Here is a 12,303-nt window from a genome sequence, read left to right on the forward strand (position 1 = left end):
CACCTGTCATCCCAGAACTCTGTAAGGCTGAGGCAGAAAGGTGGAAAGTTCAAGCCCAGTCTGGGCTATTTAGCAACTTAGCAAGACCCTGTCACAAAATAAAAAATAAAAATAAAGGATGTAGCTCAGTGCAAAGGCTCTGGGCTCAATTGCTAGTACCACAAAGAAACCAAAAATCCTGCCCTCATCTGCTGGCTTCTCACTCCTGAAGAGCTCAGCAGGTGGAAGTGCAAATAGACCCTGTCCATATTCATCTCAAACTTGCAGTCACCAGAACAAAGGCCCTCTGCCCTTTGCTTTGCTCCCCCTACACCGCCTTGGAGGGTGGCTGCCGACAGCTCCCAGATTCCTGGTGGCGTTCAGCGAGGCTGGAGCTCAGAATCAAAGCCAGACCTCTGCACTGTGTCACGGGGTCCCAGTGTGAGGCTGCTCTGTGATCACCCTGTGATGCGACATGGTACAGCTGCGAGTGGGAAAGGAGCCCCGAGCTGGCCACACTGCAATGGGATGTGGGTGGAGCCCAGGGAGGGCCCAGAGCACAAGGCTGGGTGTCCCTCCTGGTCTTCCCACCTGTGTGTCACTTAGACTGAGGTCAGATGGAAGAGACAGAGATAGGGGAGAGAAGACAAGACAACTGTCACTTAATAATTGTGCCTTTAAGAAAACTGCAGCATCAAGACACAAAGTCACCCAAGATTGCAATTCCTGTTTCACCCTTGGCCTGTTTTCCTTCCAGGTTCTTTATTTCTACAGTCTTTTTTTTTTTTTTTTTGGTACGGGGGATCAAACTCAGGACCTTGAGCTTGCCAGGCAGGTGTGGTGCCAGAGCTAAATTTCTGGCTCCCCTACAGTCTTAAAGATTTGGCCCATGGTTTTCTTCTAACACTAAAGACCCAAATGCCATAGACTTTCATCCTCAAGGAAGCAGCTCTATTAACTGGGTACCACATCTTTAGCCTTCAAACACACGCAAACAGTTTGCATTTTAACCCAGCCTACTCATGGCTGGTCTGACAGACTCCAGGTAGCTATAAATAACTCAAGGAATACACATCCCTCATCATCCATTCTGAGGACACCCCACGGTCACATAAATACACCAGCCCCAGACCACAATGCACCTCACCCTCAAGTGCCTGTGCACCCATCTGTGGACTGCTCTGATTCTGCCTAATAAACCTGGCTGTGTCTCTTACTGATGTGTCCTGAAATGATTTCTGTGACAAGAGTCAGTGAACCTACTTCATGGGGAGAGTTGAGATTCCCCATTTCCCCTCTGGGTGACCTCCTTGGACCTTGACCAGTGATAGTCAGAAGGCGGGAAGGCACTAAAGATGCATCCCAGTCATCCAGTGTGAAGTCTCAGCAGGGTTCCTCAGTTTCCTCCAAATCCTACAGCGTTGTGCTTGAATATCCTATCCATGGGAGCCCCCTGCAGCCTGTTCTTCATTCAGATAGCACGGACTATATGTACTTCATCATCCAAAGTGTGGTTAAGCACGCTCTTCAAATGCCCCGCTAATGTTCATTATGATCAATCTCACGTTAATGATGATATCTGAAAGAAGTCAAGAGTGAAGCAAAATGCCAAAAAAGAAAAAATAAGTAACAGTAGGATTCAGGATTGGTAGCCACAAAACTCAACTTTTTATTGAAGTACAACATACAGAGGAGCACCCAAACTGAAAGTGTACAGCTGGGAGAATTTTCACAATCTGAATACATTGGGTGACAGGCAACCAAATCAAGCAATGGAACATTCTGGAAACTGCACCAGGCTTTCCCTTGAGTTACTGTCCCTTTAGGAGTAACTTGGGTCCCTACTTGCTTCACCTTGCTGGGTGCCCTAATGTGGGGGAGGTACAGACTATTCATTGCCATGGCTGTATAAGATTCCCCCTGTGACTATCCCCATGGGCATTTGGGAACTTTCCAGGTTAGGGTTATTATTAATAGTGCAGCCATGAGCACACTAGCACATTACTTTCGATGAATACATGGGTACATTTCTGTGGGGTATGCACCTAGGGTGGAATTGTTAGGTCACGTGGTATCTATATTCAGTTTAGGCTATTTCATGGAAGAGTAAAGAATTTACTCGGTGGAGCATGGAGGCCAAAGAATGAACAGGAAGCTAGAAGGGAGCTATAGGAAGATAGGGGGGTAGTCAGCTCAGTGGGCCTCACAGTGGAGCCCGAATGGTCTTCAAAGTGCTCTGCCATCCCAGCCCTGGACACTCTTACCAGCAGACACACCATTTCTGCAGCCTACCAGCTCTAGACAGCTCCCTTGCTGGACAGTGCCACCCCTGGACAGTGCCACCACTGTGGCTTCCATGGAGTGGTTCTCAGCATCCTTCATTTCTGTGTCACCTACTCTAGGCTCACAGTACCGAGTAGGAGGTCCTAGTAGTCTGCCAGATCCCTGACCACATGCCTGCTGAAATGAAGCTGGAAAGGGGGTGCCTGAGAGACAGGGACACCTCCCTGCTTCGGCTTCCAGAGTGGGAGGCAGGCACCACACTGCACTAAATGCACTAAGTCAGAGTAACATCCTCCTGGGGGCAGGATGGGCAGATGCTGAACACCAACATAAAAATACAAAATGACAACTGTTTGATGCAGGCAGCCTGTGATGGAAGCAGGGTTCACTTCACTGAACCTCCTGATCAAGGGAACACATATCTCATACACCATGCCCATGAACTTGACCTAAGGTGGATTAGGAATGACCTCCAACAGATACCTGATGTGCTTTTACGGGCTGTGCTTTGTGTTAGCAGGCTAATGACAATGATGTAGGCCACAGAATAGAGATCCTTGTTACAACCCAAGCCACAGAAGGACCAGAAGTTGTATCAGCTCATGCAGTGCCTGGTTTTGCTGCGGTTCAAGCACACAGCTCCCTAACTGCACTGGTCTCATCAGTGAGCACTCACAAAACTGAGGATGCTTCTAGAAAAAGCAGCTAGGCATGGTGATGTGTAAAACTGTCTACCAGGGCAGCAAATCATTAACTGATCTGAAAATTATATTTGCCTCTTTGTAGGCAAGTTTATATTCTTCATCCAAATGAACCACTGCTATCTTTGAAGTCACATATTCTTCCCTACATTATAGCTTGGCATTTAGTACACGTGTTTGCTTTAAATGATAATCAGAGCTTCCCTCAATTTTCTTCAAACAGAAAAGCAGAAGGAGTAATTACCATTGTCCCCAGTTTGCAGTTGGAATAGCTCAGGGACACAATGGCTTGTGCTGCAGTACACAGCAAGCCTCTGCCAGAGCCAGGGGAGAGGCAGTTTCTGAACAGATGGAACCGAACAAACTTAGACACAGAGCCCTCTGTCCTGTGATTACATCAGGGTTGCGGGGGTGTGGTCTAGTCTGAAATGAACAGACATTTCTCAGACAAAGAAGTAGAAATAGCAAATACATGAAAAAATGTTCAACATCACTGGTCATTCGAGAGATGCAAATGAAAACAATGCTAAGATTCCACCTCACTCCAGAAAGAATGGCTGCTATCATGAAATCAACCAATAACAAATCCTGGCGGGGCTGTGGGGAAAGAGGAACCCTGCTCCACTGCTGGTGGGAGTGTAGACTGGTGCAAGCACTGTGGAAATCAGTATGGAGATACCTCAAAGAACTAGGACTGGAAGTCCCATTTGACCCCGCTATTCCACTGCTGGGGATCTTCCCCAAAGAATTAAAAGAATCATACCACAGTGATATATGTGCACCCAAGTTCATAGCAGCACAGTTTGTAATAGCTAAAACTTGGAAACAGCCCAAATGCCCATCAACTGGAGACTGGATAAAGAAAATGTGGTTTTTTAATAAAATGGAGTACTACTCAGCTATAAAAAACGAGAAATTAGAGACATTTATAGCTAAGTGGATGCACATTGAGGCGATACTCTTAAGTGAAATAAATAGGACACACATGTATAAATACCGAATAGTTTCTCTGGTGTGAGAAACTGAAAGTGTAAATAAGGACTAAATGTATAATAGGTAATGTGAAATAGGAAGAAAAGGGGCAAAGGGGAAGGAAGTGGGAGGGCTAGGGGAAAGGATAGAAGGGAATGGGATTAATATGAGAAAATGGAAAAATAGGAACAAAATCTTTGTAAATAGGGAGGAATGGAGGGGTTGAAGGGAGGGCTGGGCAAGGGTGAAAAATAAGAACCAAGAGAGACTATGTAAAGGTGCAAATTTCCAATGATGAATGTCATTATATTGTATACCTAAAATGTACCAATGATTAGAATGAATAATCGAAAATGTAAAATAGGAAGAAAAGGTCCAAAGGGGTAGGGGTAGTGGGAGGGGCAGGGGAAAGGAAAGAAGGTAAAGGAAAAATGCTGAGAAATGGAAAAAATGGAAATAAAGTCTTTGTAAATAGGGAAGGGTGGAGGGCATGAAGGGAGGGCTAGGAATGGGGAAAAAATAAGAACCAAGATGCATTATGCAAAGGTACAATTCCCAATGAGAAATGTAATTGTGTTGTATACCTACAATGTACCAATAAAATAATTTAATTAAAAAAAAAAAAAAAAAAAAAAAAAAAAAAAAGAGCTAATGCGGATGCCTAGCCTTTCCCTGGGGCATCTAGAGACTGTCAGCAAATGGGCTCACCAAGCTCCCTCCTGGGAAAGGCAGGTAGAGAAGTATGCTCTGAGCCGCTGTGGGCCAGTGTTACAAACGTGTTTGCTCCCAATGTGTAGTTAAGATTGTTTGCAGGTGTAACTACCTGCAGACAGGTACCTGAAGGTACCCCAGCTCAGGAGTTCAGGGAGGGGTGTGGAGTTGGACTGCCTGCCCTGAAGTCCTACTTTCCTATATAACCTCACTTTATACACCCCTGGGCAAACTGCATCATCTCCCCGTGCCTCAGTTTCTCTCTCTCTCTAAAACAGTTCAACACTCATGTACTTATTGTTGAAAGGTTAAATAGGTTAACATGTCAAGGCTCAAACCAGTGGGTGGCTCGCCTCAAGCTGTGACACTGTAGTCTGTTCCTGCAGGGTAGAGGCCACCCTTCTGGAGCCCCTAGGGGCCCTGTGTTGTTCTCATCCTGCAGGCTATTCCTTTTCCATAGGATGATGGAACTGTCACACATGGGTACTCCCAGAGCTGCAGGATGGAACCCTATCTGCACATTTCGGCTGGTCCCCAAGCTGTCGCTGGGTAGAGAATTGCTGTCAATGAGACTACTTGGGCACAATTTTTCATTTCAATAAATTATCCACTGACATTGATTAACTTGATGTATTTAAACTTGAGAACTGACATTTAAAAATTGTAAACTCTTAAACCCATACTTATTTTTACACGGCACATTTGTTATTTGGCTACAAAAATGTCTATTTTCTTTGCTATGAATGAAAATAACATAAAAAAAGAAATTTAATACCATGACAGATACAATGAAAAAATGAATTGAGCCCAGCCATAGTGGCTCCCTAGTCTAAGAGCATGCACTATCTTTATGGGGGGTTTCTACAGACAGAAAAGGAGATGGTCCATCACCAAAGGCCTCAGAGGATGGTGCAGAAGAACTTCTTCTCCCGGAAGGGGTTCTCTGATGCAGGCACTGGGATGATGAGGGGGTCCTCCCGCACATGGGCTTCGCAGTATGCCAGGAGGTCTGCCGCTGCCTGGGACACCTAGGGGACACAGCAGAGGACCCATTAGAGGTCTGCTCACAGAGTGCATCCAGTGAGGGGCCGGGAGGAGAGTGACAGGGCTGGATGGCCAGCGAAACAGCCACGCCCAGGCAGCACACAGCTGTTGCAAGCCCGGGACATGACACCCAGGACATGCTGCCCTGGGATACTAGGTCATCCAGAGGAGGCGGAGGAGCTGGCACAAAGGTCAGATGTCCTTGTCACACTCCCAGCTGGGGTAACAGTACTAGGCCAGGAGCCTCACAATGATTCTACTAGGCTGTTTCTGAAACAATAATGCAGAATGCTGTCCCTGGCCAAACCAGTGTGATGGTATTCATTATTATCATTATTATTCGTTGTTTTACTGCAGTTCATTCTCATGACCAAACCAAGAAAGATACTTGGTCCCCCTCAATACAACACACATTTAGCTGCTTTACAACAATATATATATTTGTCATATCTTTTTTTATTAGTGCATATTAGTTCCCCAGATGAGTGGGTTTCATTCTGGCAGATGTGTACATACCTATAACACATTTTGATCCTTTCTGTCACTCCTGTCCCCTCTTGTGCCCTTCCGTCCTCCCCTTCCCTGATCTCCTTCCTCTTTTCTAATAGTCTTCCACAAATGATAGAAGTCTTTCTGAGTCTAGCTTATTTCACTCAACATGACGCTGTCCAGGTCCATCCATTTTCCTGCCATGACACGATTTGTTCTTCCTTGTGGCTGTCTACTGCTGCTCCGTGTACTACATGAAGCACATGCCTTTTAACTTGGGGTGGCCACTCCCTGCACAGCAAGCTGCTCTGGACCAGGAGTCCCCCTCCCTCATTTTCTTTCTAGACTTATGACACATGACAACTGTCCCCAGCTCCAGGTAAGAGGAAGAGCCGGGTGGGAGGTGGCAGCCCACAGAGATGCACTCACTGTGGGGGAAAAGTTGCCAGCTTGATCTGCTCATTCACTGCCCTATCGGTCAGCTGCCTGCCAGGAGTCCTGCAGGGGGAGTCACAGCAGCCTGCGAGGTCCTTGGGATCAGTGTCTTCCTCTCCTCCAGAAAGACAAATCTGCTCCATGAGTGTATATGAAAATGTTTCCAGGCCTCCAGCCAGGCAAGCCACACATATTCCCTTTGGGTTTTTTAACTGGCTCATCCTCCAATATTTGACTGAGATTCTTCTGATTCCCGGCCCAGATCCACTCACAAGTCCTGTAAATCATTCCAACAGAGACACGGAATGAAGTTTTTTCCTCAGATAAATCACCTAGAAGTTCAGTGGATATTCAACATAAATCTTAACTAAGTCTACATATGTCAGAAGTGTAGACTGGAGAAAGAGGCACCAGTGAACTCGCTGCCTCCTTCTGAGAAGGCCCAGTGCTCCTGGACTAAGTCTTGACCTCCCTTGCCCTCTCTAGGCTGCCCACCAGGTCTAGAGGTTTAGAAGCTGCTGGGTCTCCCCAGGACCACCAAGGCAGTGTGGCCACTGAACCCATCCAATGGCCTCTCCAGCGGGGCCTTCACTGCTGCCAGGCCCTGGTGCAGAGCTGCAGTGACAGAGACAACCCTTTCTCCTGGGACTGCACCTCTGCCCCTGCCCCTGGGCCCTCCTGCAAGGTGCTCATTTAAGACACCTCAGCTGACTACCACAGCCGCCACTCCAGTGTCCTAGTTTTCATTTTCCCATCCATTTCATCTTTGGGCCATGCTCCAGCTGATTCTGAATCCTCTATCAACCGCATTATCTCATTCGGGAAGTGTTTACTGAGTACTTACCTTGTGGCTCATTGGGAGGAGGCAAGGAAAGAACAAGGCAAAATTTCTGCCTTCTAGAACTAATGCAGAAGACTCAGAAATAATGAAGTCACCATTATAATCGGCATGTGGTGGAATGTCCTAGACGCAGAGAGACAGGGACTCAACCCTGCTGCATCACCTTCTGCACTCAGAAGGCAGCCTGCTGAATGATCACTCATCACAGCAGCTTCCTTCCTCTTGATCAGTTCAATAGTGAACATGGTTAGCACCATCCATTTTGGGTGGAAGGGGCTAGTTTAATTCTGAGAGCAACCTTGAAAGCTTGTCTCCCTGGGCTGCTGCACTGTGGACTAGTATATCACAGCAGTGCATGGGAGGGGCCTCAAATATGCTGGGCTTTGGGGGACAGTCCAGTGGAGGGGAGCTCGATGGGGCCTACAGTCCCTCTTCCACCAGTGTGTCTTCTTCCTTCCAGCCCAGCGTGCAACACACCAACAACAGGGCTGTGAACATCTCGCCTTGCCTGCTCTAAGCAGACCTCTGCTCGGAATTTTCCTGTCACCTCCCAAAGGTGACACTGTACTTGATGCCACAGATTTCCTTTCAAGAAAACAAGTTGTTCCTAGATAGCCTCCTTCTGTTGCTGTTTCAGTTCACAGCTGCATTTGCTTGGCCATCACTACACTCCCCTGGGTTCTATGTCCCTGTGTGTGCACCTGACCAGCAGGGATGAATGCACAGTGAAGTCTGGGGCAGAGTAGCGAGGGCCTGGCTGAGACCAAACGTGGAGACTTGGGTTGCATCCATAGTATATTAATCTTCTAGGTGCACTCAGAATTACTAAAGCATAACTGCTACAGTTAGAATGTCCCTCCAAAGAGGACACTGACATTTAACTGCTGTTGTAACAGGATTTACAGGTGGGACCCTGAAGAGGCGATAGACCATGTGGACTTCCAGCTCATGAAAAGGTCAAGGCCATGATGGCAGGAATGGGTTAGTTACCTTGGAGTGGGCTCCTGAGAAAAGGCAGAATTTGTCTGATTTTTGCTTTTGTTCACCCATGACCTATGACTGTCCTTCTGCCATGTTTTGATGCAACCTAGAGGCCTTGCCAGGTAGAACTCCCAGCCTCCAGAATGGTGAGAAATACATTTTTAAAAATAAACTACCAAGTCTATAGGATTCTGTCATAGCTGCAGAAAAGAGACTGAGACATTTACCCTATAAATAATGGTCTACGTATACAGTTCTGTGCCTAATCAAGTGTAGTCATCTCACCACAAAATAATCAAGAGTCTTCTACCTTAAGCAGACTTCTTTTTCACAGAATCCAAAGATCCTTTATTCTTGTATAGCCAAAGTGTTGTGGGTAACTGTTGGCATTTATTGTAATGGGATCAGTAGATATAAATCTAAGCAGTGACCATCTTCATGTCTCTTTGTGTGCCTTACATGTGAAAAGTGACCCACTGTGTGACATCAGGGGTTTACCCTACAGCTGTTCCCTAGTTTGGGTGGGAGGATTTTCTTTTTTCTTTTTGGTACCAGGGATCAAACTCAGGACCTTGCAGTTGCAAGGCAGGCATGGTGCCACTGAGCTAAATCCCCAGCCCTGGGAGGATTTTCTTAACAAGCCCTAGATTGATTTTTTTCTTCCTAGATTGATTTTTGTGGTCGGAGATTTTCTTCCTATAAAATATGGGTTTCAGACATTACCAGATTCCATAAAACATCTGCCACCTTAAAAAAAACATAAAATAGACAATTTGCTTTTGAAGACAAAAATTTTTACTCTGGTAGAAATCTGGAAACTCCCTTACTACTGATATTTTCTCATCAAGCCTCAAGCTTGTTCTGATGAAATGCCCTGAGCATCTCGTCATGCTGTTAGAGTCACAGGACAGCAGATGCTGAAAAGAACCAGTAGCCTGGGAACAACTGTGGAATTTTACCATTTCGTTTCAGAGTAAAAGAGGTGATTAAAACAGCCTAAGTTAGCACATAATCCTGTTAGTCCCACAATAATTACAAGCTTCAGTGATGGGAGAGAATGTTGCAATTACTATAGTCACATTCCATGACAAGACAGATGACATAATTACTATTCTTGCTGTGACACCCACCACACTTATCTTGTGCATCCAAAGCACAGAGATCCGTACCTACTTCTCAGCGATGTTGGTCTACTGAACAATACCATCTGGAACCAAAGGCATCTTTGTTGGTTTGGCTATTCCTTCCTCTGCTGCAGAAAACAAGCAGGATCACGGTTAAGAGCACAGCTGGTTGCAGCCAGTGTGGTACATGGTGCCTACTTTACAGACACCACAAGCTGTTGGCCCCATTGGACCCTCAGGGCATGTCAAGTATAGGTCTCACCTCTAAATTCTCAGCAAATGCTGCAGGGTGAGTTCTCATGATTTTTTTTTTCTTGTAACATTCAAAATATTTGAGACCAGGACATCAGTTCCTAAGGCAGTCTCTAGATATTTTCACAGTATGACTTGCAGTAGATCCCAGACCAACACAGGCAATTCTGTCATTGATAAATGGCCTCTGCAGGGAGGGTCTTCTACTCACTCAGTGGGCCCTAGGCCAGGACACCATCTAGCTGGGAGGGGGTGAGGTTATATAAAGGTGGAAACCAGAGGGAGTGGGGATAGAACATGTGTGTGAATGAAAGAATAACGTAGTAACTTCCCTTTGAATTGTTAAGGCCAAATCCATAATTGCAGGTTAGCCACTATATCACCATAAAGGCCTTTTTCTCCCACATCAAAAGCTGATTGCATATTGGAAGTTAAGTCTAGGATGCATGAAAGAGGGTTAGTGTCACCAAATTCACAGAAGAGCTGTCACTACATGGCCCCTTGACAGGCCTGTTTGAGGATGAACAGGCCCTTCCAATATGTTAGCCAAAGTCCTGCCTGCCTGACCACCTCTCAGTTTTGATATTTCCTAATATTCTACAAAGAGAGCCATAATTCAGGCATTCCTGCAAGTTTACCAAGAGTAATGTGTAGGGTGTTGGAATCTAGTGAGGTGACTGATGAACACTGCAGGGACCCTGCCCTGAGGTCTGAGGTCTGAGCTCTAGGGGGATTCCACATTTTACTTCTCTTAGGGAGAAGCATAGAGCTCAGAAGCACATCCTGAGTGAGGCACTGGGTACCAGGTGCTGTGTCCTTCTGGGCAGGATGCAAAGCTGGGCCCAGAGCTTTCACTTCTACAGGTGGCATCTGCTGGTGTGTGGTCAATGATGCAAAGGACACCATGCTACCTGCAGGAGCTGTTACTCCCTCAATCGTGGTACCTTCTGCAAGGAAGGAAAGCATGTTTGGAAGTAGACCTGAGGATGTTTCTCTGAGGTGATCAATACAATGCAATGCTCACGGTGTCCTGACCCAAACAACCTCTGGACTTGAAAGGCCCTTTTCTTTTCCAGATGCACCTGGTACCTACCTGTGCTAGCAACTTGTCCTGTTCTTTAGTTTATTTCAAAGGCTGTTCTCTTTTTATCTGATCCTGCTTCTACAACTGATGAGTACCTTTTCCTTGAAAGAGATGACTTATTTTTACAATGTGTACTTTTTTTTCCAGTACGGGGAATCAAATTCAGGACCAGGCAGGTGCGATGCCAGTGAGCTACATCCCCAGCCCCTAGTGATTTATTTCTAAATATGACTTCAGGAAGTCAGCATCAGAATCACTTAATTTCTGTTAGTCTATGTCACAGCCAACAATGTTTCTGAAGGAAGATGATACAACAAAGAAAAAGGTTACACCCAAATCATGAAACTAGTGGAAGCTGGACTAAGGAAGGCCACTGCCCAGGTTTCAAACTAGACACAGTGAAAAGCTAACACCTATATGCACTGCTATCATTACACTCCTGACTGTGCCAAGGACATACTGAAACATGTGTACTTTTTTTTTTTTATGAAAGTTGTTTTGTTTTGGTTTTTTTGAGACAGTGTCTTGCTATGTAGCCCAGGCTGGTCTTGAACTTGCAGTGATCCTCCTGCCTCAGGCTCCCTAGTGCTGCAATTACATGCCCGGCTCTTCCTATCTTTATATCCAGTGTTGTCTTAGTTATACCTGTACCTGGACTTTCCCAAGCCCTTTCAGTGGACTGTGACCAACCAGTCAGAACACAAGGGTTTCCCTGATTTTGCTCATCTTCAATTTTCTACATTTGACATTTCAGCCTCACTCTTCTGTCTTAACAACTATTGGCTTTGGTTTTAGAATTTTTTGGTTTGGCTTCATAAACTTAACCATGTGTGTTTTATCTTCTGGGAAAAACAAAACCATAGGAAACACATTTTGCTCTTTCAAAAGAATTCACACTTTGGTGTTGCTGCTTATGACTCCTAGGAAAAGTGCTAGACAAAATTAAGGGTAAAACACGTGTTAAAGACATATCTGTTTGAAGAATTATGAGAAAAAACTTTGGCTCAAATAGAAATGTGTAAAAGCCAAGAGCTGAATCCCAAAGGCCCTTCCCATCAAGCTTCCAGACATTTCCCATTTGGCTCCACAAATGAGGTCTGGATAATCCACTCTGATAAAGTGCATAGAATCCCAAACTAGTTTACACTTGAAGTTTGAATGTACATTATGATTTTTATGTAGCGTGATTACATAAAAATATGGCCATATCTGGTGTCTGTGCCTAAAGAAACAAGGAGGAAGACAAAAATTTTATACAAAATGAAATAGTGCATGTGCAGCTAATTAGATTTGCTTAAAGGGCCAGGGATTTAGCTCAGTGGTTCCACCACCTGCCTTGCAAGCACAAGGTCCCGAGTTCGATCCCTAGTACCAGAAGAAAAAAAAATTTGCTTAAAAACCAACTCT

At 45.4% G+C, this 12,303-nt stretch overlaps 1 protein-coding gene across 1 annotated transcript in view; it reads right to left on the reverse strand.

The window, feature by feature from the left end:
* Positions 1-1,624: 1,624 nt before the first annotated feature.
* Positions 1,625-12,303, reverse strand: part of Gng4 (G protein subunit gamma 4) — a 49,569-nt gene continuing 38,890 nt past the window's right edge. The window contains exon 4 of the mRNA XM_004854620.4: positions 1,625-5,674. Within this exon, the coding sequence (XP_004854677.1) occupies positions 5,546-5,674 (129 nt within the window). The 3' untranslated portion in view covers positions 1,625-5,545. The remainder of the gene's footprint in view (positions 5,675-12,303) is intronic.

Source organism: Heterocephalus glaber, unplaced genomic scaffold (genome assembly GCF_053883595.1).
Source record: "Heterocephalus glaber isolate CG9 unplaced genomic scaffold, H.glaber_assembly_v1.0 deba00001472, whole genome shotgun sequence".
Lineage (NCBI taxonomy): Eukaryota > Metazoa > Chordata > Mammalia > Rodentia > Bathyergidae > Heterocephalus > Heterocephalus glaber.